Below are 26,801 nucleotides of genomic sequence, written 5' to 3' on the forward strand. Positions count from 1 at the left end.
GATCCACAAAAGCTGATAATGGGGTCTGGAGAGATGGGTCAAAGGGCAGAGTGCAGGCTTTGCACATGGGAAACCCAGGTTCAATCCCCGCCACTGTATGGTACCCCAAGGACATGGGTACCATATGGGAATGACTCCCTGCGTCCCAATGGGTGTCATCCAAACAAACAAAGCTCCCCAGGCTCCTGACAGTAAGTAGAAATGGCCCCAATTTCTCCAGGCTGGTTTCAGTGTACACAAAGCTTTCATAAACATCCCGCTAGGTCTGGGGAAATAGGCTAGTGGTGTTTGCCCCATATCTAAATTTTTATTTATTTACTTTGGCTTTTTGGGTCACACCAGGTGATGCTCAGGGGTTAGTCCTGGCTCTGCACTCAGGAATTACTCCTGGCGGTGCTTGAGGGACTTGTATGGGATGCCAGGGATCAAATCTGGGTCAGCCGCGTGCAAGGCAAACTCCCTACCTGCTGCTCTGACCCATCACTCCATGTTTCAGATGAAGGAAATTTGGAGAGTTCCAGGTCACACCGCTGGTGAAGGCCCCAGAGCCAGGTGCTAGATTTCAGGAGGTTTTCCTGGGTTAGGGAGATTGTCACATGCACAAATACTTCTACCCCTGGTACCATCTGGGCCCCTGAGCATCTCTGAGAGCAACTCCTGAACACCCCCGGGGGTGGACCCCAAACAACAATTGGCCCCTCCCCTTGTCCTAGTCAAAACCATGCAAGTTCCTTCCTTCTGTGTCCCCCAAAGATGACAGCCGGGATGCCAGCCCGCCTGAGCCCGCCAGCCCCACCATCGGCCTGGACAAGAAGACTCGCCGCAAGTTCCTGGACCTGGGGTGAGTGGAGGATGGGCCGGGGCAGAGACTCAGCTTGCCGGGCACAAGATGGCAAGAGACTCGCTCCCCTCTGCCCCCTCCCCGCAGGGTCACCTTGCGCCGAGCGTCCACGAGCAAGAGCCGTAAGGAGAAGGGCAGTAACCGGCTGTCCATGGGCAGCAGGTAGGACCCCCGGCCCGGGCCTTCCTGTGCCAGGCTGCCCCCTGCCGGGCGCTGCACCCACCGGGGCACTCTCTCCGCAGGGAGTCGGTGGAGGGCTCCGGCAGGTCAGGGGGCTCCCCGTTTCTGCCCTTCTCCTGGTTCACAGACAGCGGCAAGGGCTCAGCATCCTCAGGCAGCACCACGTCTCCCATCTGCTCCCCCAAACACGAAGGCTTCAGCCCCAAGAAGTCAGCTTCGCAGGTGAGCTCCTGCGCTCCTGGCCTGGTGCCCCAGCCAGGGGTGCTCGGGCTGAGGCCTGGGCTCTCCTGGGTGCCCGTGCCCACGCACAGAGCGCCCCCCCCCGGGAAGCTGCCCGGCCAGCCCAGGGCACCGCCTCTGCTGCCCTTCCTGCCACAGAGATGGGGCAGACCTCAGACAGCTGGGAGCCCGGGGGTGTCTGGCCCTCCTGGCGTGGCCTTCCTTATGCCTCCCTGCCCCTTTCCTGACCCCACCACTGTCCTGAGTCCTGGGGTCCTGGGTGAGCAGAGCACAGGCTCTTGGTCGGCTCACGGACTCAGGTGCACAGGGACCTCCACGCTGGACACCTGCAAGCAAAGGGCGGGGTCCTGAGGAACCCTGCTTGGCAGGCTGGGGGGTGTGTCTCTGTGCCCGCATGCTAGCACTGTCCCCCAAAAAGCCCCCTCAGGCCCGAATGCCCCGCATGACGAGCCACACGTCGCATGGGCCAGCCCAGCTCCATGCATGCCTGGGGCGACGGGCCCCGGGCCAAGCTCTGGTGTATCCTGCTGGGTGCACTCACTCGAGTGGGGTCGAGCTCTCCCCTTCTTGCCTAGGAATCCACCCTGAGCGACGACTCCACCCCCCCCAGCAGCAGCCCCAAGATCCCCTGCGGGCCCCGGCAGGAGGCCAAGTGCTCCTACCCCTACCACACGCTGTCCCAGTCGTCTGACGAGGTGAGTGCCCTCCGTGGCTTGCCTGTGGCCGTGGGCACCCACTGGGCACCCCCCCTCACCCCCCTCCCCCGCTCTCGCCCCAGTTCCTGGAGGAGCCGCTCCCTGCTGTGCACCACTGGACCAGCCAGCAGGTGGGCCAGTGGCTGGGCAGCCTCCACCTGGAGCAGTACGCCGCCGAGTTCGCCGCGCGCCAGGTGGACGGGCCGCAGCTGCTGCAGCTGGACGGGAGCAAGCTGAAGGTATGTGTGTGGGGTGCCCAGACTGCCCCCACCCCGAACTGCCAGCCCTGCCCCCCACCTCCTTGCTCTCTCCAAGGCCACGGGTTGGAGACCTCTGACCTCTAGGAAGCATTCTGGGCCTCCCCTCGTCTTCAGTTTGGCCTTTTGCTCCAGCCCAGTTCTCAGGGTCGACCTTGACCCCCCAGGGTCGCTGAACGGACTCTGGGGCTGGCTGCATGGGGGTTCTCAGGCTTGGAGGGGGCCTGGCGGTTGTCAAGGGGAGGCTGGGGTCTGTGACCTTGTGCAGTGGGGTTTGCTCCCCACCCTCTGCTCAAGTTCCCAGGGGTTTCCCAGGGACCTTGGTGACAGAGGAGCTGTGTCCCTGGACAGGTCACAGGTCACCCCTCACCTGTGGGCCTTGGGGGGGGTTGGGTGGGGTGGAGGACTCGACCCCAGAAAAGGGCTCAGTACCCACCTCAGTGCCCACACTCCCTCAGCCCCAGCCCCGGCCCCGCCTGAGGGCAGCCCAGGGCCAGCAGGCCCCTCCTCCCCGCCTGGTTCTTCCGCAGAGCCTGGGGCTCAGCAGCTCTCACGACCGGGCGCTGGTGAAGCGGAAGCTGAAGGAGCTGGCGGCGGCAGCTGAGAAGGAGCGCAAGGCCCAGGAGAAGGCGGCGCGGCAGTGCGAGAAGCTCCGGCGCCGGGAGCGCGAGCAGGAGGCCAAGAAGAGCTAGGGGGGTGGGGAGGGGGCAGGAACGGCCCCCTGGCCTCACGCTGCCTTCCGGACCGATGCCCCCCAGAAGGGAGGCGCTTTGGCACAGAGTTCCCGGGGGAGGGCGGCTGGGGGTAGGAGTCGCTCCTCTCCCCGCTGGGGGGGGGCCAGTGCACTCAGGGTAGCCCCACTCCATACTCGTCAGTGGCCAGGGGTCCCACGGGACCTGCTCGAGGACTCTGGCTGCCCCGCCCCCGTCCCGGGTCCCCAGGGGAGAGAGGACGGTGCAAACGCAGGAGCTGGTGGCGACGGAGCACTCACCCGGCCTGGCAGAGGCAGAGTCTGGGGGGGGTCCTGGAAGACCAGAAGGGTTTACAGCCCACGGGGGCCAGCCCCAGCCCCTGGCGGGACCTCCACAAGCTCCAGAACAGGCACCTGGCAGAGACCCTGTTTCCGGGCAGGCCCTCTGGGTCAGTGGGGTATGTTCTGTTCCCCGACCACATCTGTCCTGGCAGGAGGGGGGCAGGAGGGGCCATCAGACACAGGTGGACCCGCAGCTAGCTCAGTGACTGGGGCACTGGCCTGAATGACCAACGGGGCCGGGGGTCCCTAAACAGAACCCCCCACCTCCTCCCACCTGCCTGGAGCTGAGGGGAGGGACCAATGCATGTCGTCCCCCTTCCCGTCTCGGGGCTGTGGCCTGGGGGAGGGGGTCACCCCTCCCCTACTGGTAATGCTGGGAGGGGGCTTGGGAGAATGAGGGGGCCCGGGCAGCACTGGGCCCAGTGGAGGGGCTGGTGGGCGTTAGGAGTGAGTGGGGTGCCCGCCTGCATGTGGAGGGGGAGCCAGAACTCGATTTCTTTCAATAAACACTTAAGACGTGCAACCTCTCGTCTGCTTGAGTGGGGGCCCTGGGCGGAGACAGGGGCGTGAGTGTGGGGCGGGTCCCCTCCAGGCTGTCCTGGGCGGGAGGGAGTTGGGGGCGTCCTGGGGGCGGCGCAGGAAAGCAGAGAGGCAGGCCACACCATCTCCTCTTTACTGGGGGCGGCCATGCCCGGCACAGGGGAGGCCAGCACTCAGCCCACTGCACCCCTGCCCCCTGCTCGGGAAAGGGGCATGCCAGGCTATAAAACCAGCTATGTACAAAGGGAGCTAGAGAGAAGCACCCCCACGCGTGGCTGGGCGGGCGCCACCACAAGGGGTGCGACGTGGGCTTGGGAGGGAGGACATGCGGGGAGGGGCGGGGGCGCCCTCAGCGTCTGTCCAGTTCCTGCGGGCGGGGCCGAGCACCCAGCGGGGGCTGGGGGGCTGCAGCACCCACTGCCCCGCTGGGAGGCCAAGAGTGCCCCCTCCTAACACTGACAGCAGACCACGCCAGGGTGCTGCGGGGGCAGGAGTAAGACAAGCAGGGGCTGTGGAGGGCAGTGATGGGGGACCCAGGTCCCCCCGAGAAAAGGGGGCAGCACGACGCAGAGAGGAGGACGGCCGCAGAAACGGGCCTCGGGACACCTCCTGGGGGGGGCCTTCCCCAATCCTCAGGCTCTGCCCACAGGCTCGGGGTCTCCATGGAGACAGACTGGCACTTCAGGCCCCGACCCATCACTGCGGTGACTTCGAGACACAGGCGGGTCATCGGGGAGGGTCCAGGCCCGAGGTGACTGTCCCGCGCACGGCAGGGCAGCCCCTAGCTGACGCGGTACGTGGACGTGTTCTTGGGCTCCGTGCTGGGCACGCACCAGTCGCCCGCCTCCTGGATGGTCTGGTAGTGGCGCCAGGCAGACTTGTTGTACACGGGCAGACGCTCCACCGAGTCTGTGGACAGGGCCTGGGGGGGCCCAGGCGGGGCGGGGGGTCAGTCTTGCTGCCCTGGACACTCTGGCCCTCTGTGGGGTGGTCCCATGTCTGCCATATGTCGACAGCAGCCCAGCCCGTGGACCCACCCTGAAAGCCGCCCCCGAGGACGGCCGTCTGGGCCGGCCCCTGCGGAGTGAGGGGTGCTGGGTCCTGGGACCAGCTCTAAGGCCTCAGCAGTTTCGGCACACCTGGCCGTGCTCAGGGCACACTCCTGGCTCCGTGCTTGGGGACCACTCCTGGCGGGGCGCGGGGGACACCGTACGGAACACCGGGGACTGAACCCAGGTCAGCTACATGCATGGCCAGCACCTTACAGGCTGTACTATCTCCCCGGCCCCTTCTCCCCTCCTTCTGGGTCTCGGGGACCAGGCACCCTGAGACTGCTTCCAGGTCAGGGCGAGGGGGTGGGGAGCAGGCGCTCTGGCCTGCCACTCCGTGTGGTGTGAAGATGGGGTCGGCAGCCCGGCGCCCCCCAGGCCTCACCTTGAGATAGATGACAGCGTCCGTGCCGAAGCCCTCCATGGAGAAGAGCTGAAGGTCGCCCTGGAAGTACTTGGCGTAGAGGCGGGAAATGGGGAGCCCATACCCAAAGCCAGCCTGCAAGGGGGTGGGGCGAGAGCAGATGAGGCCCAGGGAGGGGAGGAGGTGTGCCGAGTGTGTGGGGGGGGTGGGGTCCCGAGGAGGAATCCCAGGACTGGAGTGGGGAGGGGAGGGCCTCTGCGGGAGGTGGAGGAGAGGCCAGGAGAGGGCATGGCTCGGTGGGGGGCGGGGGGCGGGGAGCCAACAGGTGAGGGCGAGGGGTGTAGGCCAGAGTCAATGCCCAGGATGGAGAGACCAGGGAGGACAGGAGGGGGGCACCAGCTGAGTGGACAGGTGGAATACCCAGTCTACCCACTGGGTGGACGGACAGACAAACGGATGGAGACGGATGGACAGATGGAGATAGCGATGGACGGACGGACGGACAGAGCAGGGGGGAGAGAAGCCGGCTCACCAGCGGGGTTCCCCCTGTGCCTGGCTGTGGGGTGGGTGCTGTCGAGTACATGTAGCTGAAGAGCCGCTCAATCTTCCTCAAGGGCACACCCCCGCCTCGGTCACTCATCTGTGGGGAGACGGGACACGGCAGGGGCCTTCCAGATCCAGCTCCTAGAGACCCGACCCCCTCCCAGCCTCCCCGCCCCCCAGTGCCCTCCCGAACTCGACTCAGGACAGGGGCACAGCCTCCACCTCCCCTGCAAAGTCAAAGGTCACGTACCTTGATGGACAGGTCTTCCTCCCCCAAGGCCACCATGACCTTGATCGGGGGGAGGACCAGGCTGGACTCGTGGCTCTCCACCGTGGCCCGCATGGCGTTCTGCAGGGAAAGAGGAAGCGAGACAGGCAGACTCCTCTCTGCCCACCCCCTCCACATGGAGGTAAAGCGCCTCCCCGCCTCCTCACCTTAAAGAGCTCGAAAAGCATGTGGTAGAGGTGGGAGGGGACATACACCATGTGGATTGGCTCTTTGGAGTTGGTGGCTGAGGGGAAGTCAAAGAACATAAACTGTCAAGAGGCCAGCAATCATCAGGCACCACCCCGCACTCAGCATCCAGCACACCTACCTCTCCGCTACCCTTCATCTGCCCATCCACCTGCCCACACACCCATCCAGCCTCCATCCATCCGATACCTACCTACCCCTCCATCCATCTATGCACCTAACCATCCGCATACTCATCCATCTACACACCCACCCACCCATATACCCATCCACCCATCCATTCATTTATCCACCCAACCATATACCCATTCATTCATCCATTCATTTATCCATCCACCCATATACCCATTCATCCATCCATTCATTTATCCATCCACCCATATACCCATCTACCCATCCGTTCATTTATCCACCCAACCATATACCCATTCAATTTCATCCATTCATTTATCCATCCATCCATTACCCATTCATCCATCCATTCATTTATCCATCCATCCATCTATCCATTTATCCAGATACCCATCTACCCATCCATCTATCCATCCAATCGTTCATACTTAGATCCATCCACACATCCACCCATACATCCATTCATTTACCTATCTATTCGTTCATTCATCTTATACCCATCCAACCATCCACATACCCATCTGTCCTCCATCTATCAATCCATATACCCATATAACCATTCATCTATCCTTTCATGTATCCATCCAGTCAGTCATCTATCCATCCACATATCCATTGATCTACATACCCACCTACTCATCCATCCATCCATCCATCCATCCATCCATCCATCCATCCATCCATCCATCCATCCATCCACATATCCATCCGTCAATCCATCCAGTCTATTCAATCAAATGCTCCTCCATACAGTACCCATCTGGATGCTGGATGAATATGACTTCTTCATGTCCCACCTATGCAGAGTCCATTCAACCGTCCAATGGGCCTTCAGTCTATGCATCTATTAAAAAATCTATTCAACCATTTTCACAGTACAGATCCAGCCTTCTACCCATCTATGCTGTCTCTCCATCTACCCAGCAGTCTTCCACACAAACAGTACTTTCCCATTCTACATCCAGTATAACATGCACCCGGCTACTAGAGTCTATCTGGAGAGTTTTATCGGCCAGGAAGGAATTTCAAGCCCCGTGCAGGATCCTGGGGACATAAGGATGAGTGAGATCAGGCCTACCATCTTGGAAGTTCAAGCCTTATTCACACTCACACACTCACTCACGAATGGCCTAACTCATACTTACATACACTCCCATACAGAAGCACATACAGAGACAGATACACAAGACCTCATCTCTCTCTCTCATATACATGGTCTATACACTCACACACATGGATTCACACATACATACACAGCCTTTCACATGCTCACACACAGTCTCTTTCTCTCTCTCTCTCTCTCTCTCTCTCTCTCTCTCTCTCTTTTGTTTTGCTTTTAGGGTCACACCCAGTGATGCAAAGGGATTATTCCTGGCTCTGCACTCAGGAATTACTCCTGGCAGTGCTCGGGGGACTATATGGGATGCTGGGAATCGAACCTGGGTCAGTTGCGTGCAAGGCAAACACCCTATCTGCTGTGTTATCGCTCCGGCCCCTAGCTCTTTCTCTCCTACACACGCATGGATTCATAGACACAGCCTCTCTCACACACATACATATGGATTCTCACACACACAGCTTCTCTCTCACACACTTACACACTGATTCTCACATATACACAGCATCTCTCATACACTCACATATTGATTCTCACATACACACAGAGCCTCTGTCTCTTATACACTGACACACACATGGATTGTCATATACACACAGTCTCTCTCACACACTCACAGATATAGGTTATTACCCACACAGTCTCTTACGCACGAGTTCATATACACAGTTTCATTCTCACACACACTCACATACATGGATTCTCACATACAAACACCCTCTCTCTTACACATAGATTCACACATACACACAGCCACTCTCACCCACACATGGATTCACACATATACAGCTTGTCTATCACACACAGATTCTCATGCATAGCCTCTCTCTCAGTCACATGGATTCTCACACGTACACACACAACCTCTCACACATTCACACACATGGATTCTCACATACACACATAGCCTCTCTCTGCCTCTCTCTCTCTCACACACACACATACACATGGATTCTCACATGCAGAGTGCCTCCTTCTCTCTCACACATACACACATGGTACCCAGTGCCTCCTTCACTCTCTCACACACACATGGATTCTCACACACAGTGCCTCTCTCTCTCTCACACACACACACACACAAACAAACACGGATTCCTCACATACACACTGTGCCTCTCTCTCACACAACACGGATTCTCACACACAGTGCCTCTCTCTCCTTCACACACACAGATTCTCACATACAGTCTCTCTCTCTCTCTCTCTCTCTCTCTCTCTCTCTCTCTCACACACACACACACACACACACACACACACTTGGCCTAGCTCACACACTGGACCTCCCCCCCCTCACTCACCATTGACTTCCTGGATCTCCAGGTCAGGGGAAGCCATGTAATACTTGTCGCACAGGAGCTTGGCCATATCATAGGCATCTGTGAAGGAAGGGGGCCATGCAGGAAAGGGGGTGGCATTGGTTGGAACCCCGAGCATCACCAACACGGAAGCCACAGAGTCGGCCCCCACCCACTGGGAAGGGGGGTCACTTCTGGCCAAGTCAGCCCGGAGGGGTCTCCTGGCTGTCCTGTTCGCCTACCTTTCACCACGTCGGAGACACTGCAGTTGGGGTCAATGCTGCCGATGTGCTTGGGGTGGGCCGGGTTGGTGCTGCCGTCAAAGATGAGGGCTGCAGAGAAGGCGGGGTGCTGTGGCAGCGCGCCCCCGGCCTCTGGGGCCCTCCCTCAGGTTTTTAATATTTTTGGTCTTGGGGAACACCCAGAGGTGCTTAGGGGTGACTCCTGGCTCTGCACTCAGGGGTTACTCCTGGCAGCACACGGGAGGAGCACATGAGGTTCTGGGGATCGAACCTGGGCTGGCTGTGTGCAGGGCAGGTGCCCTGCCCGCTGCACTGACTCCCCAGCCCCTCCCTTAGTTTCTCATGTGTGCCACCAGCAAGTGACACCTGTGCCTCTCTCCCGGCCCTCTCTGCCCTGTGGCCCGCTCCGCCTGGTTCAGGGCTTCTGACCTCTGCAGAAGCAAGGGTGTCTTCACAGAGACCTCATCCCTCGTCACGGTCCACACTGTACTGGATTGCTCTGCCACTAAGAAGCCAGTCTAGCCCGCCTGCACTGGAAATCGCTGGTGTGTAAGGACTCACTCAACTCCTGACCACGATTCCTCAACCACCAGAGTGGACACGTGGAAGGAGGAACTGGGCAGCTGCCTCCCAGCGCAGTGGGAGCTGACAAATGCCAAGCCCACGGCTGCTGAGAGGGACTGGGTATGGGGGCTGGCCGAGGGGGCTGGCCGTGGGAGCTGGGTGTGGGGACTGGCCGTGAGGGCTGGCCACGGGGACTGGCCGTGGGGACACTCACTGTGCTGGTTGATGAGCATGCGGATAGAGATGCGGCTGAGGTAGAACCGGTCTAGGAAGTACTGGATGTTCTGGTTGGACACTGGGTCATCGCCGTACGTGTCCTTGTACTCCAGCACGCCCTGGGCCATGGTGGGTACCACATCGTTGTGGCGGTTCCGGATGGTGACCAGGGCTTCCGTGAACCTATGGGAGGAGAGGGCGGGGGTGGATGCTGGCCTGGAGACACACCCCTAGGCTCCCCAGCTCTGGTCTCCAAGCCCCCAACTCACAGTGTCCTCTCCTCCCCTCCCCCAGCCCACCTGCCATCTGGGGACTGCCCAGCAGTGAGGCCTGCCTCCTCCATCAGACTTGGGGGGAGAAAGAATAGGTCGGGGACCATCTCCCCTCTCAATCTGGGCAGCCCCGTGGCCAGCAGTCCCTTCTACCACGGAACTGCGAGGCCACCTCTGGTCCTGCACCTGTCCTCCTGGCACTGGCCTGGTCGCACTCACAGGCTGAGGGTCCGGTGGTCCTCGGGGTCCTTGTCCAGGAAGGCCATAATATCCAGGAGACTCTGCACATACCTGCAGGGCACAGGGCAGTGCCTCAGCTCAGGACGGTCCCTCCCACCCACCGGGGCCTTCTCCCTGGCCCAGGGGCTCCCACATGCCCCTGCCAGCTGCCTTCTGGCCCTTCTCCTCTGCCCTGGACTCCCTCAGCAATACTCCCCTTGGCCCTGAGGACTTCCCCATCCAGGGCATCTCACTAGTGAAGTGGCATCCTGCAGTTGGGTGCTGGGGCCCAAGTCTCTCAGCCTCCCTGGAAATGTCTGTGGGTTTGTCCAGAGGGTCACAGCAGGCAGCGGGCGGCCCAGGGCTAGGCTCAGTGGACGGTCCCCCTGCCCCTCACCACATCTCTGGGCTGGGTGAGCCGGAGCAGGCACCAGGAGCTGTGGGATCAGCCTCGGGCTCGAGAGTCACTTTTCTGGGTGGCGTGGGAAGGGGGTTTGCCCAGCCATGCTTGAACAGGGAACAAGGGAACCAGGGAACCCCTCCCAGGACCGGCGGTTGTAGACGCCTGGGCCTGGGGGTGCTCAGGAACCGAGGGGCCTGGCACATATGCAGCACAGCTCCAACCCTCTGAGCCCATCCCTGACGCCGGATGTGAACTTTTTGTGGAGGGTGAGTGGAACTTGGGGGCTCGGGGGCATGCTTGGCACTGTTCAGGGGAGGGCGACCCCTCCACCTGCAAGCCGGGGGTCAGCGTCCCCCTGACAGAGATCTGGGCAGCTGGGATCAGCTTCTCTGCAGGGGATTCAGTGCACAGGGGGGCAGTGGATGACTGGCCAGCAGGGCCACCCTGAGGCTGGTGCTCCCGGGGAGAGGGAGAGCGGGCAGCTGCCCTGCAGGCACGCTCCGGCCCGCAGGGACGGGGGCACTCCAGAGGGTCTGCCCCTCCCACCACCGCTAGTCTGCAATGAGGAATGGCTGACTGTGTCCAGGTGTGCCGGTGCTGGGCATCCCCCGGCTGGTCCCCTCTTGGCTATAACTGGGCACACACCAGAGGGGGTGTTGCAAGTGGAAGGGCCGCAGAGGAGATCACTGCCTCCTGCCCCCCTCTGATCCCCGCAGGCACTCCAGAGCTCCGCTATCCTGCCTCCCTGGGGGGCCTCACAGCATCCTGCAGAGACATCAGTGCCCATCTAGTGGGAGGCCCTGGGTGGCAGGGGTGGGTGAGAGCCCAGGAGAGTGGCTCCACTGGGCTCGGCAGGTGCACAGGAGGTGGTGGTGGAAAAGACCCCACACTCAAGGTTGGGTGCATGCTCTGGCAGCTGGTCACACCCCTCTGTGGCCGTGGAAAAGGGTCCTCCTGGTCACACACCAGGGAAGGTCCTCCCAGTCATACACAGGCATGGAAGGGCCTAGAGTGTGATGCGGCGGGGTGGAGGGGGGTATGGTGCTGCCAGCAGGTCAACCTGTACCTGCGGGGTGAGTGCGTCAGCAGCCTGATTGTGCCTTCAGGCTTCCAGATATCCCAAAATTGCGGCTGGGCCTTTGGCCAGACCCAAACAACCTGGGGCCAAGTTTACCAAGAAATTAAATGGCCGGAAGTTGGATATGTGGGAGCCACAATCACAAACCACCTCCGGGTCAGCTATACAAGCTCACTTATTGGCCTTATTTCAGAGACCCACAGATAAATCTCAAAAGAGATCAAAAGCCGCAGTTAATCTTGGACCTGCACCTGGCTAGACAGGCCGGGGTAAATTGGAGGCAGGTGGGTTGGCCTGGTGCCCACCCAAGCAGAGCCCCCGGCAGCCGTTTGCTTCCACAATCCAAAAGCACGGCGATACCCCAGCCTGACTCCACCGTCTCAAGACGGACTTCACCAAGATATAACCCGCTGCAAACTCAGGTATGTGCATTTTGTGACGGAAATCTCCAGGCTTTCTGGAGTTGGGGCGGGCAACCTCCCCAACCTCCCAATACTCCTGGAAGCACCGGCAGTCACCCCCACGAATCAACTCCAGCGCCACCCTGTAAGCTCTTCTACTGGCCTTGCTTCAGAGACCCATAAATAAATCTCAAAAGAAATCAATAGCCGCAGTTAATCTCGGACCTGCGCATGGCTGAGCAGAAGACCAGGGTAAATCAGAGGGGGCTGGGTTGACCTGGTGCCCATCCAAGCAGAGCCTCTGGCAGCCACTTGTTTCTACAAAATTTCTCCAAAATTGCCGCCATACCCCCGACCTGACTCCACCATCTCAGGACAGACCTCACCAAGATATAATCTCCTGAAAACTCAGATATGCGGGTTTTGTGACTGAGATCTCTAGGCTTTCTCGGAGTTGAGATGGGCAACCTCCGCCCACCTCCCTGTACTTCGGAAGCCTCGGCAGTCACATCCACACCCTAGAGTGGCCACCCAGGTGAAAAGCTACTCTAGCCTTACCATCCTGATAAAAATACTGAATGCGCTGAACAAACACCATGACCTCTTAGCACCTGTATTGCAAACTATAATGCACAAAAGGAAAAGGAGAGAGACAGAAAGAAGGAAAGTTCCTCCCACTGAGAGAGGGTGGGGGTGGGGATGGTGGTAGGGAAATGGGGGACATTAGTGGTGGGAAATGTACACTAGTGGAGGGATAGATGCTGGCTCATTGTATGACTGAAACTCAATTATGAACAGTTTTGGAATGGTCTATCTCACGAATATTCAATTAAATTTTTTTTTCTTTTTGAGTCACACCCAGCAATGCACAGGGGTTACCTCCTGGCTTTGCACTCAGGAATCACTCCTGGAGGTGTCAGGGGACCATATGGGATACTGGGAATCAAACCGGGGTCGGCTGCGTGCAAGGCAAATGCCCTACCCATTGTGCTATCGCTCCAGCCCCTCAATTAAATTTTTTTAATTAAAAAAAATAAGTAATGTAGAGTTCATGCCCCATTGAACCAGCTTAATCAATGGCTGAATAAACAGCAGTACTTCTACATTAAAAATAAATAAATAAGGAAGAGTGGGATGTGGGGCCCAGGGCTCCCACCGCCCTCCGAGACCGTCCCTGCAGGGAGGGTCCTGGGCTCTCGGACACTAAAGGGAGCCAAGACGTTCTCCCGAGAGCCCTAGCCTGGTGCCCCCAGTGTGGCACACAGGGCCACGCTGCCGTGCTTGGGGAGGCTTCCGGGGCCAGAGCGCAGAGGATGTCGGGAGGTCAGAGTTGAGCCTCAGCATGTCCACCCAGGGTGACTCACTGCCTTCACCGGGCAGTGCCAGCAGCAGAGCCTGTACCTGCCGCCCCCACAGGGAACAAGGTCGCCCCAGATCCCGAGGCGCCGGCTCCTTCTGGAGCTTCCTCCTGCCCAGGTGCCACAGAGCCTCCACCATGCTGAGCAGGGAGGGGCGGGGTGGGGGGAGCGCGGGATGCAGGGAAGGAGGTGGCGGCCTGTGTGCGTGCGCTTGTGTGTGCGTGCATGCTGACAGGTGGTGCCTGCAGCACACACGGGCCTGTGCGGGAGGAGCAGGCGAGAGTGCTGGGCGTGGGTCTGAGCACCTTTGGGGTACGTGCGTGTACGTGACCGTGTGTATGCAAATAGCGAGTATGTGTATATGTGCACATGCTGAATACTGCAGATGCACACACGTGTCTGTGTGTTAAGTACACACAAGCATGTGGACTATGCATGTGGGTATGTATGTTCATGGGGGTGTGCAGGCATGTGTGTGCACGGGTGCCTATGTGGGTGTGTATGCTGTACGCCCCACTGTAACAGTACCCACACCCCCAGGGACAGGGTGTAAGGGGCGATGGTCTTGTGAGGACGAGAGGAGTGAGAGGTGTCCGGCAGCTGGGGGCTGCTCGGGGGGACACTGACAGACAGATCCCCGTCTCTGTGCCGGCTGGGCCCCCACCCATAAAGTGGGGCTCCCACCTCCCGCTGGGGGAGTGCCGGAGACGCTGTCTTTGCCCCGGCGTGCAGCCAAGGGCTTGGCTAGTACCAGGGCTTGCTTGCGGGGAGTGCCCGGGCCACGGATGTGGTGACAGGGGCTGGGCTCGAGGGCAAGGACTGGCTGCTCCAGGGTGGGGGCAGCCCAGACAGGGTTGGGAGGCCGACGACAAGGTCAACAGTGCCGACCTGACCCCCCCATTCCGTTAGTGACATGAAGGACTGGCTGCCTTCCCTCCTCACCTCCCTCCGTGCCTTCTGGAAGCCTGTCTCTGCCGCCCCTGCCCTCGGGTTCATGCCCTCTCCCCAGGGGGTCCACACTGCCCGCCCCCCGAACAACACCCCCCACACTGATCCCTTCTGGGGAACTCAGACAGAGGAGACAGACCCAGAGCGCCCCTCCCGTGAGGGATCCCGACTCGACCGCTCACTAGGTCACTGCCCAGGTGGAGGGGCTGTGCTGACCCTCAGCTTCTCTCTGCAAAGGGGGCAGCGGCGGGGCAGAGTCTCATTGGACAGCTCTCGCCGCATGCAGGCCTCGGGGCACTGGCCCGTCAGCTCACACTGGCCCTGACAATCCCTTCCTGCCTGGGGCTGCGGCCGCCCAGAAGCCCAGAGCTCCTGCCTGCGAGCATCTTAGCGCCTGGAGCAGAGGTGAGTGGCTCGGAGAGGCCACCTGGCTGGCCCACGATGAAGTGTCCAGCGAGCTGCAAGGCCGGCCCACACACAGGTCTGCTGGCCCACAGCCCTGGCCAGTGCTCTCTCCAGCATTCCCCAGACAGGGCCTGAGTGTCCCACGGAACTGACGGACGCGCCAGTGTGTGAGCCCGAATTCCAGGCGGGCAGTCCCCGCAGCCCACCCATGCTCGCAGAGACCACCCACATGGTCTCTGACCACTGTGAGGGCTTCTGCACCCTCGCTCCTTACTCAGCGGACTCAGAGATGAGAACCAGCCCTGCCCAGCTACCTCTGCCCCTGGGTGGTCTCCCGAAGTGTGTGTGTGTGGGTGGGGGGGGGGATGGAGGTGGGGAGCTATGCTCTTGTTGGCACCCTCTGGGCCCTGTCAGAAGCTGCCTGCCCTTGCCCCATCTGTCTGGGGCAACAGGCAGCATCTCTGATTTCTTAGTTTCTGGGCCACACCTGGTGGTGCTCGAGTCTCACTCTTTGCTCCACGCTCAGGGGCCACTTTCAGCAGAGCTCGGGGGACCATAAGCAGAGCCGGGGATCAAACTGCATCCGCTGTGTGCCGGGCCGCACTGGCCCCTCTCTTTCCAGCCCTGTAGTACCTCACTCTGGAAGCATCTCTGGGGCTGACCCTCTGGTTGAGTGTGAACTCTTACCCCCCGCCGCCCCTGCTGCCTCCCGCCTGCCCTCCTCCAAGCCGGCTCCCCCACCAGGAAGCAACTTCTGCCCTAACCCTGACTGGACATTCTTTCCCAGCTTGTGGGGAGTAGAGCGAGTCAGACCCAGCCCCCACGTTTGTGATTCTCCGGAAGGAGTCTGCGGGGGTGCCGGCTGGGCAGGCCCAGCACAGCCCGGCCACTGTTCCAGGAACACAGAGTGCTGGAGAGCCGGGGCAGCTCAGTCATGGGGCCAGGGGCCAGCTGGAGAGGCGGCCAGGGCAACCTGCCGGCCAGGAGCGGAGGAGGCCCGGCGGGAACAGATGGTACTTTCTGTCCCCCACATACAAATCCACGGCGCCCCATGGCAGGAAACGCTGGTGGGTTCACGGGTCCTAGATACAGAGAAGCACAAAGGGGTGAAAACCCGCCTGTCCTCCATGCACCTGCCTGGCTTCCTCGTTTGTACCTGTTGCGCTTGATGCCAAAAGCCCTATCTCAGGTGCCCTGAGCAGGCCCTTTCCTGCCTCGACACCTTGGCACAAACACCTCTGTGCACTTGAACTTCCCTTCCCGTCTGTGTAGGTCAAGGCTCAAACGCCACCACCTCAAGTGTCCCTTCAACACCACACAACCTGCTGGTTCAACAAACACTCAGGGCGCACTAACCAAGTGCCTGGGCGGGCACATGAGACGCTGTTCTGACCCAATGGCATGAGAAAATGGGCCAGGAGGGCACCGGGCCAAGGCTGCATACCTGACGGGTGTTTGGCTACGAGGCGGAGGGGAGCCAGGCCCTCCTGTTTGCAGTGCCTCTGCAGCGAGGGCAGAGACGCAAGTTTACTTTAAAATCACATTGTTATTCTTAGTGGAAAGAAAAAGTAACTCTGTAGTAGCTCCTGGCTCGTGTCTGTCCAGCCTGCACTTTGCTCTCTCTTGCTATGCTCAGGAGGCTCAGAAGGCAGGTGCACGCGCTGCTCCACGACCCTGTCTCAGAGCCAGGAGGTCTGGCCAGAGATGTCCAATCAGGTGCAGCTGCAGACCAAGGCTGCAGCCAGTGAGAGCGCAAACCGCTGGCCTCCCCACGTGACTGGCCACTGGCTGATGCCGTCCACGGACTGATCCCTGCAGAGTTCCCAAGCACATGGAGCTGAGATGTGCCCTCCGTCACCGTCCTGTGTGGCAAGTGCCCGGCTCAACCCCTCCAAAGCTCTTTGGACTAAATGCTGTGCCCACCCTGTATCTATTGTTGTTGTTGTTTTGTTTTTTGGGTCACACCCGGCGATGCTCAGGGGTTACTCCCGGCTCATGCACTCAGGAATTACTCCTGGCGGTGCTCAGGGGACCATATGGGATGCTGGGAATTGAACCCAGGTCGGCCACGTGCAAGGCAAATGCCCTACCCGCTGTGCTATTACTCCAGCCCCGCACCCTATATCTACTGATGTCTCCTCCGACCTAAACGGTCTGGTAGCATGGATTATGGAACTGAAAGATTTGCTTCTTCCTGGTTCTGTTTCCCAGCAACTGCCCCAGATTAAAAATTACCTCATTGAGCCTGGGGTGCCAGGGCAGGTGATGAAGCAACTACATTAGCCTGACCTGGGGATTGGGCTCAAAAGAGGGGGTTTTCCTTGGTGGATCCAGGTTTCCAAGAAAGGAGGGTGATGAGTACACGCAGACTTGAGGCTGGAAACTTGACCTTGGTCCTGGCTCTGGCCCAGGAATCCTCTGTGACCTGGGGGAAGTCTCCACCCACCTATGCCTCCCTGTAGGCTGCTGGGAGCCACTTCTGTGCCCAGGGACGTCGGGCGCCAGCTGTGGGGGGCTCACCAGCTTTGCACCAGCTGCACCGAGGGCGTGCCCAGAACCCGGTCTGGAAGCAAGTTGATCTCCTTCATGATGTTGGCCAGGCGCACGGGCAGCTCCTGCCTGAGGAAGGTAAAGGACGTCTTCTCACACGCATTGCTGGAGCCTGCGGGAGAGAGCAGCGGTCAGCTCAGGAGCCTGCTGGCCTCACGCCTCAGTCCTCAGCCTCCCTACACCCGCCGCTAGTGATCAGTAAACGCTGTTTACTGATCTATGCCCGACGCTGAGAACCACCCACTGGACCGCTCACTTCCAGGGGGTTCGGGAGAGGTGTGAGCTGCGGAGAAGAAGAAAGCAGCTCTCCTCACCCCCATACCGCCCGGCCTGCTCCTGGGGGCCTGCATCCTCACGGCGCCCCTGCACCGGGGCCTGCTTGTCTTTCTTTAGCCATGGGGACAGGGCCACTTTCAGGCTCACGGTGACCTGCTCGGTTCTGATCCCGCATGCCTGTTTCTTTCCTTCCTCCGGAGCACTCGGACTGAGAGGATGGATCCAGGGGGCCGGAGAGCCTGGGAACCATTCCCCCCGCAGCAGAGAGCCTGGCTGAGGGAGCGGCGCCTGGACCTCTGTGCCAGCTGGATGCCAGGGTCACCTCATGTCTGGGCAAGGCAGACAAGGCCTGAGAACAGGAATTCCAAATACCTGGGAGCTCCTGATCTGGCCTCGGGCTGAGACAAGGGCAGGAGGTAGAACTAACCGCAGCAAAGAGCTCAAAGCCCTGGGGTCTTTTTGCTTGCAACTGTCACTTGAGCCTGTCACCATCCTGTGGAAGGGCTTGGTGGTCCCACAAGTGGGCCAAAATGAACTTCGAGCACCTGCTGTGCCAGGGGACCAGGCTGGGCGGCGTGACCACGGGCACACATGGCTTTCCTGGGAGCAGGCGGCTGGCCCAGGGCAGAGGAGCGGGTGGGCAGGTCCTGGGGAACAGGTGCCCCACTTGCTGGCAGCACCCCCCACTTCAGTGACACAGCTGTAACCTGAGTCAGGCTCTGTGTCAACATCACCGGGAGGCCCTGGGCATTCCCGCCAATCCCTGGCTGGCACCAAGGAGATAGTGCGCCGACAGTCAGGCCCGCACAATGCCCACTTCAGTCGCCAGTTGGCACAGCCTCGCGCCTGCTTCACAGCCGCCCCCAGAACGCTGCAAGTGGGTGATCCTGGCCCAGGAATCTGGAGGAGGAGCGGGGAGGGGAGCTCCGAGGACGGGGAGAAGGGGCCTGCTTACACCTCGGAGGTGCCCAGCTGGTGCCAGGTGGCCAGGCGGGGGCAGATTTGATCTTCAAGTGTCCTTGCCCACTGGGACAGCCCCAGACTGCTCCATACTGGCCAGGAAACTCCTTCCCCAGTGGATTCCCTGTCCCCCACCACGGCATGGCTACCCCTCCCACCCTGCCTGTTACCCCCACCCCCGCCCCAATGCCCCCATGGGCCCCCTTCCTCTCTGGGCCGATTCTTGGGGTGGCCAGAGTAACCGTTAGGTGCCTGGATACTCTCCAGCGCCTCGGTAACACCCGTGCCCTCGCCCCCCTACTCTCCAAGACCTCTCACAACCCCAGGGAGGCACCCTGGACCCTCAGGCTCAGGGCCCCCCACTCGCAATGCACAGTCCCAGTTTCTTTCCCGGCCGGTCCCCACTCCCCGTTAACCCTTTCCTGCTCGGTACTCGGCCAAGCGACCCTCTCCTGTCCCTCAGGGCCTCCCCCTCTCGCCCGCCCCGCTCCTTCACGTCACCCAGCGCCCCCAGCACCCACCCCACCCCCGGCCCCTCCATACCGAAGTCCAGAAACTGCTTCATGGACAGCGGGGACGGGGAGAACTTGCTGAAGTGCTCGATGTACTTGGGCGCCCCGGCCAGGGACGCATTCTTAAGCAGCGCGCGGAGCCAGCGCATGGCGGGCAAGGATCGGGGTTCGGGTCCCCGCGGGCAGCACTCGCACTCGGCTTGGCCCAGCCCGGCCCAGAGACGCGGTCCGGCCGCCTCCTTCCCTCCCCCCTGTCCCGGCGGCTCGCTCCAAGCGCGGGCCAATCGGCGCGGCGCGGCGCCCGGACGTCGCCAATGGCGGCTCACAAACAACTCCGGGCCAGCCAATAGCCGCGCACCCCGGCACGTGGCTTTCCGCTGGTCCCGCCCCCTTAACCCAGTGAGTGCCCCGGACCCGCTGTTGTTTTCCGAGGCCCCGCGCAGCGCCCGCCCGCTAACTGAGCCCGCTCCGCCCCCTTCTCCTGGGCCCTAACCCGGTTAACCCTTCCCTACCCCGAGCCCCGCTTCTGCTGCCCCGATCCCACGCGCACTCCTTCTGCCTCCCCGAATCGCGAAAGAAACTGTCAGCTTCGGCTCAACCGACTCCTTTCGGCCCAAGTTCACGGTTCACCTGTGCTCACCTGTACCCGCCCCCTCCCTCAGGGCACCTGGAGTGCTTCCTGTCCCGAGGGCTGTAACTTACAGCCTGACCCTTTGCAACTTGATGATCTTGAGGCTGGCGTATCCTGACTCTGTAAATAAGGAAGGACAGTCCCTGGCACCAAGATCCGAACGGTTCCGGAAAGATAGTTTACTTTTGCAGTCGAAACCCAGCCCCTCCACCTCCAGTGGCCAACCCCTAGGGGCTAGAGGTGGTGGAGGCAGCCCTGCTCACCGGTGCTACGGTTGAAACCCACTTTGCTATTTTCTAAATGTGACCCCCAAAAAGCAGGGAAGCTTCACCCTAAGCTTCGTTAGTTAAGAGTTGAGGAAGGTGGGGCTGGAGCGATAGCACAGCGGGTAGGGTTGTTTGCCTTGTACGCAGCCGACCTGGGTTCAATTCCCAGCATCCCATATGATCCCCCAGCACTGCCAGGAGGAATTCCTGAGTGCATGAGCCAGGAGTAACCGCTGTGCAACGCCGGGTCTGACCCAAAAAAGAAAAAAAAAAGAATTGAGGAAGATGCTGTTTCATTTCGCTTGGGGTGGAGATGCTTCTTCCCTGGGAAGCCCCCTCCTGGTATGCAGGTCCCATCATCAGAACCAGGTGCAGAAAGCTTTCCCTCTTCCTGGTGCACGTTTCACAGCAAGCTGGAAGCAAATGCTACGCTTTGTGCTGGGAGCACGAAACTCAGAGCATATCAGGTCAGGGTCTTTTTTATTTTGGGAGAGAGATGTGTAAGTTCAATAATTATGGCAGCATGTGAGCCCAACAAGGTGGTATGCAAGATTCACTGGAAGGCACTCAGTGCTGAATAAATAACAACCAAGGAACCCGCCGGATACTGCTGCATGCAGTATTTCATTTAGTTAGTTTTTGAGCCACACTGTGGTAGTGCTCAGGGCTTCTGTGCTCTGGAATTACTCCTGGAGGGGTTACAGGGTGTAGAGGATCAAACTTGGGTTGGCCATAAGGCAATTGCCCTGCCCACTGTACTAGCTCTCCGGCCCCTCATTATATAATTTAATTCTCTGGTGTGCTGTATAAAGATACACCCATCTTATAATGAGGACACTGAGGATCAGGGATCATTCTCAACTGTAAACCTATTATGTCTCCTGCTCACAGCTTTTCAGTGGGTTGCTACTTTTTTTTTTTTAATGTAGGAGTACCGCTATTTATTCAGTCACTGATTAAGCTGTTTGAAGTAGGCAGGAACTCTGCATTACTTTTTTTAATTAAATTTTTTAAAAAATTATGGGGCTGGAACGATAGCACAGCGGGTAGGGCGTTTGCCTTGCACGCAGCCGACCCGGATTCAATTCCCAGCATCCCATATGGTCCCCCAAGCACGGCCAGGAGTAATTCCTGAGTTCAAAGTCAGGAGTAACCCCTGAGCATCGCTGGGTGTGACCCAAAAAGAAAAAAATTTTTTTTTAAATTTTCCTAAAGTTAATAATTATTTACATTCAGTATTTCAACACAAATCCCACCACCATTGCACCTTCTCACCACCACTACTTTGAATCTTCCCACCACCACCCCAACCTGCCCCTAAGATAGATGCTAAATAATATATTTTGTACTGCTTGCCGTGAATAGTATGAGGAGTCACGCGGCCACATAGGTGGCCGCATGATCCTAAAATACTAAAATTTTTAAATATTTGGGGTCCGGAGGCATCTCTGTGACATGCTGCTCTCTTCGGAGATTCATTTGTAAGACTGAATTGTGGTGGTTAATGTGCTTACATGGTGCCCAGAGGCAGTTTTTGGGTGTGACTGCCAGGAAACCGGGAGGCAGGGAGATGGGGGGAGGTTGCCCATCCCGACTGTGCAGCCTGGAGTTTTCAGTCACTGGTCCTGCATACCTGGGTTTTTTTTAGCAGATTCATTCTCATGTGTGGACCTCAGGATGAGCCTGTGAAGGTCGGCCGTGAGTATGGCTGCGATTGGGTTCTGGAGGTTTGTGGCTGCCGGGGTTCATTGGGGACAGTCGAAGAGACACACCTGCCCTCTGCGAAGTGCCCCTGTGAAATCAGCCTGGGGCAGGGGTGAGGAGACATCTCTGCGGCATGCTGCTCTCCTGAGATTCTTTTGCAAGTCTCTGAATCATGGCTATTATTAATGTGCTTAAATTGCCTGCTTTTGATCTCTTTCGAGATTTATTTATGTGTCTCTGAAGCAAGGATGACAGATAAGCTTGTATAGCTGAGCCATAGGTGGTTTGTGGATGTGACTCCCACATACCTAACTTTAGGCCGTTTAATTTCTCGGAAAACCTGGCCCCAAGTTGTTGTGGTCCGGCCAGAGGCACAGAGGCAAGTTTTGGATATCAGGAATCCTGAAGGCCCGCTCCATCATGCTGCTGATGCACTTGCCCCGCAGGTACAGGTTGACCTGCTGGGTGGCACCATACCCCCAGGGTGCTACTTATTTTTGTACTGGAGAGGGCGTGCTTGAGATAAAACAAGGGCCCTGCAGTGCAATAAACCCACCAGCACAGCCACCAAGAGTGCTCGGGCCACTAAGTGCTCAGGGGACCGCATGGCACCAGGGACTGAATCCGGTCCAGGTCCTGTGGGGACAAAGCCTACCCCAGACCCCTAATTTTCCCTGACCCCATTCACTTCTTACTGGAGACATTCCAGTTCTTCTCCCCTCTGCTTTGGCGTCACTCTCCAGCCGTGTCGCCCCATAACCCTCTGCTCAACACCCACCAAGCTTGCCCACTGCCTAATGTCAACCTTCTACCTCCAGGTATTTGCAAATCATCTCCTCTATCTGGGCCATTCTTTCTTCTCACCTTTATCTACTGGCCCCCCAGGTCTCAGCTGCCTTGTCATTCCTTCCCCTGGAGCCTTCTCTGACCTTTCCCAACTGGGTTATGGGCTCCCTGCAATAGCTCCCCCAACCTCTGACTCAGCTTCCTGCCCTCCTCCCCCCACTAGACTATAGGCTTCCTGAAGGTCAGGCCATGTCCATCCTACTCATTGCTCTCCTATGCCAAGGCATCTTGTGGCTCTGAGAAGGGAGAAGAGAATGCACAGAGCAGAAGAGGTGGGTATTTTGGCAGTGTGCCATAGAAGGATCAGGACCGAACATTTCATCAGGAGAGCAAGTGAGACAAGAGTTGGTGTAAGGAACACAGGTTTATTCAAGTACTGGCATTTATTGTTCCCTCCCCCACCCCCAAATCATCTTACTCTCTGGCTGGAGATTGGGGATGATGTCAGGGACAGTGGTTGGGAGGAGGGACCCAATCCTGTGACTGTCATGCTGGGGGCAGTGATGATGGTAATGATGGCTGCCTCGGGTAAAGGCTTTGAAATAACAAATTCAGCCTCCACGGGCCTCCTGTGATAGCCTCCAGACACTCTGTCCCGAGTGCCTGGTGTTTGTTCTCTCCTGTTCTTGCCCCGCCATGACTGACTCCTGCTTTCACATTAAGAACTCTTACATGGAAAATACTCCTTTTTAAAAAATTTATTGAAACAGCATGAGATAGATCATTACAAAATTGTTCATGATTGCATTTCAGTCATACAATGTTCCAACACATCCCCCACCAGTGTAATTTCCCAGCACAATTAGGACAGGCACCTCTTCTCTCTCTCTCTCTCTCTCTCTCTCTCTCTCTCTCTCTCTCTCTCTCTCTCTCTCTCTGTCTCACTTTAGGCATTATGGTTTGCAATACAGATGCTGAAAGTCACCATCTATATCCCTTTACCTGCTTTCAACACTCAGTTCTTGTCCAGAGTGATCATTTCCAACTAGTATTGTGATAATGGACCCTCCTCTGTCTTAACTACCCTCCATCTCCCGCACCATTGACCAACCATTGACCAGTCCTCCTGCCCATTTCCCCTGGCCTTGGACATTAGTTTCATACTGTTTTTTTTTTCAGTCCCACAAATGAATGCAGTTCATTCTATATCTGTTCCTTTCCTTCGGACTCACTTCACTCTGCATGATACTCTCCAAGTTATTTATAAGCAAATGAAAATGCTCCTTTAACTACGAAACAGACCAGGCAAAGGCCAAGGGTGGTGAGGGGTTGTAAGAAGCGTCTATGCAGAGAACAGAGGATGAAGCTCTAATGGGTGACTCCAGCTCTCTGCTGCCAGGACCCCCTTAGCTTCACGTGTGAGTTGGAGGTCGTGGCTAGTCTGTTTCCTGCTGAGTTGGGGTGATGTGGGGATTTGGAATGAAAAAGGTTCATGTGATAAGAGGAGTGATTCTTGGTTCCAAGAATTAGTCAGAACCCTTCAAGCCCGTGTTCTCCCTGAAACATGTACCTCGCTTGCTTATCTCGATGTTTCTTTGCTTGTCTGTTTCCACTCTAGAGAAGCCTGTGTTCGCTCTTGAACTTGTACTTCTCCATCCCTCTCCCCTCACATCTTTCTAGAACAGATTCAATAAAAGTTTCTTTCTTAAAAACAAAACAACCCCCCAAACCAGAACTTTGGTAAATGAGGAGTGCCCCTAATAAGATAAGCAGGTCCAACTTTTTGTTTTGGGTCACTCCCAGCAGTGCTCAGGGCTTACTCCTGGCTCTGAATTGAGGAATTACTTCTGGTGATGCTCAGGGAACCAAATGGGATGTTGAAGCTCGACCCTGGATTTGACCACATATCAGGCAAGCGCCCTACCGGCTGTACTACCAAACCGGCCCAGAAGTCATTATTCATCAGTACTTAATGATCCATTAAACCAAAGTGAAAAGTTAAAAACAATATAAAAATTTCCATGGTTGTAAATATAATTTGGTTTATGTAAAATCAGGGCTGGAGCAGGGAGGGCATTTGCCTTGCATGCAGCTGACTCAGGTTCGATTTTTCCGCCCCTCTCGGAGAGCCCGGCAAGCTACTGAGAGTATCCCGCCCGCAGGGCAGAGCCTGGCAAGCTACCTGTGGTGTATTTGATATGCCGAATACAGTAACAACAAGTCTACAACTGAGATGTTACTGGTGCCCACTTGAACAAATCGATGAGCAACAGGATGACAGTGACAGTGCAGTGATACAGTGATATAAAATAAAAACTAGACAATTAAAAAAAAATACTAGATTTGCTGGGACCAGAGACAGTACTGTGGGCAAGGTGGCTTGCCTTGCATGCAGCCAACTTGATTTAATCCCCGGTTCCGATTATGGTCCCCAGAGCCCTGCCAGGAGTGATCCCTGAGTGCAGAGCCTGAGTATTTCCAGGTGTAGCTGCCCCCAAAACAAACAAACAAAATCCCTAGATTTACTAAAGCCTATAAAATTATTTTGATAATATACAATATCTTGGTTTTCTAGGTAAACTACTCAATTTATAATATATTATTGAAATTTTTTCACAACCCTAATAGATTTGTGTTTTAGTAAATGAAAGGGATCAGTGGTTTAGAAGAACTCTATGGATATTAAAAATGCCATTTTAAACCGCTTTTAACAATTTATTCAATTTCATTCCATTTGACCACACATTTCTTTTCCTAAGAAGTTTTTCCGGGGGCCGGAGCGATAGCACAGCGGGTAGGGCATTTGCCTTGCACGCGGCCGACCCGGGTTCGATCCCCGGCATCCCATATGGTCCCCCAAGCACTACCAGGAGTAATTTCTGAGTGCAAAGCCAGGAGTAACCCCTGAGCATCGCTGGGTGTGACCCAAAAAGCAAAAAATAAATAAATAAATAATCAAATGGTTCCTCTTTGCCTTTTCCTCAACCCCCTTTTCCCCTTTAAAAAAAAAAAAAGAAGTTTTTCCTTTTTGTTTTGTTTTGTTTTGTTTTGGGGCCATTCTGGCAGTGCTCCGGGTTTACTTCTGGCTGTATGCTTAGGAGGCCATATGGGATGCCGGAGATCAAACCTGGGTTGGCCACGTGCAAGGCAAGCACTTTACATGCTGTACTATCTCTCCAGCCTCTTAAGTTTCCTTTCTCTTTTTTTTTTCTGCTTTTTGGGTCACACCGGCAATGCACAGGGGTTACCTCCTGGCTTTGCACTCAGGAATTACTCTTGATGGTGCTCAGGGGACCATATGGGATACTGGGAGTCGAACCCGGGTCGGCCGTGTGCAACGCAAACGCCCTACCCTCTGTGCTGTTGCTCCAGCCCCAAGATTCCTTTCTTAATTATTAATTCTAAGGTTCCTGCACATATATATTTATATCCCTATATTCTGTATAACTTTTCATCATCCCATCTCATAAACTGCCAGTTTTTTTCAACAATTTATAGTTGTTGTTTGGGTCACAGTTATCTATTCTCAGAGCTTACACCTGACTCTGTGCTCTGAGATCTCTCCTGGCAAGGCTCAGGGAACTGTATGTGTAGTTGAGTGTGGCCTAAGAACCACTCCCCACAAAAGAAATCCCCCCAAAAGGCCCAGATATTCAATGAACCTTCATCATTAAAAAATGTAGTCAATGGGGCTGGAGCGATAGCACAGCAGGTAGGGCGTCTGCCTTGCACAAGGCCTACCCGGGTTCGATTCCCAGAATCCCATATGGTCCCCTGAGCACAGCAAGGGGTAATTCCTGAGTGCAGAGCCAGGAGTAACCCCTGGGCATCGCCGGGTGTGACCCAAAAAGCAGAAAAAAAAAAAAGTAGTCAAAACAACATCAGCTATTTCTCTAATCAGGAAACATGAATAGATTTTTGGTCAAACAAACATAAGTAGAATATTATAATTTTATGCCCAATATTATAATTTTAAGGATATGCATGCTCTAATTTAACTTTTAAACTTTAAATTAATTTTTTTTTTTTTTTTTTGCTTTTTGGGTCACACCTGGCGATGCACAGGGGTTACTCCTGGCTCTGCACTCAGGAACCACCCCTGGCCGTGCTCAGGGGACCATATGGGATGCTGGGATTTGAACCCGGGTCGGCCGCGTGCAAGGCAAACGCCCTACCCGCTGTGCTATTGCTCCATCCCCCTTAAATTAATTTTTAGTAAATGTTATGCTAGATTACTTATGCTAGA

The 26,801-nt window shown here is 57.1% G+C and overlaps 2 protein-coding genes across 2 annotated transcripts in view; one reads left to right on the plus strand and one right to left on the minus strand.

Moving 5' to 3' along the window:
* The window catches only part of SAMD14 (sterile alpha motif domain containing 14), a 17,237-nt gene extending 12,822 nt beyond the window's left edge, over window positions 1–4,415 (plus strand). Inside the window, exons 5-10 of the mRNA XM_055133869.1 lie at window positions 754–841; window positions 929–1,003; window positions 1,084–1,243; window positions 1,837–1,956; window positions 2,040–2,195; window positions 2,744–4,415. Of these exons, the coding sequence (XP_054989844.1) occupies window positions 754–841; window positions 929–1,003; window positions 1,084–1,243; window positions 1,837–1,956; window positions 2,040–2,195; window positions 2,744–2,905 (761 nt within the window). The 3' untranslated portion in view covers window positions 2,906–4,415. The remainder of the gene's footprint in view (window positions 1–753; window positions 842–928; window positions 1,004–1,083; window positions 1,244–1,836; window positions 1,957–2,039; window positions 2,196–2,743) is intronic.
* On the minus strand, window positions 3,904–19,431 carry PDK2 (pyruvate dehydrogenase kinase 2). Its single transcript, XM_004608673.2, has 11 exons — window positions 19,200–19,431; window positions 17,391–17,532; window positions 10,278–10,349; window positions 9,785–9,969; window positions 9,007–9,096; window positions 8,768–8,845; window positions 6,178–6,254; window positions 5,993–6,091; window positions 5,732–5,839; window positions 5,221–5,334; window positions 3,904–4,708 (listed from the first exon to the last, which is right to left on the minus strand). Exons 1-11 carry the CDS (start codon window positions 19,315–19,317, stop codon window positions 4,568–4,570), a joined length of 1,224 nt encoding a protein of 407 aa, XP_004608730.1. The 5' UTR covers window positions 19,318–19,431; the 3' UTR covers window positions 3,904–4,567.
* Window positions 19,432–26,801: the final 7,370 nt, after the last annotated feature.

This window comes from Sorex araneus, chromosome 3 (assembly GCF_027595985.1).
Source record: "Sorex araneus isolate mSorAra2 chromosome 3, mSorAra2.pri, whole genome shotgun sequence".
In the NCBI taxonomy this organism is placed as follows: Eukaryota; Metazoa; Chordata; class Mammalia; order Eulipotyphla; family Soricidae; genus Sorex; species Sorex araneus.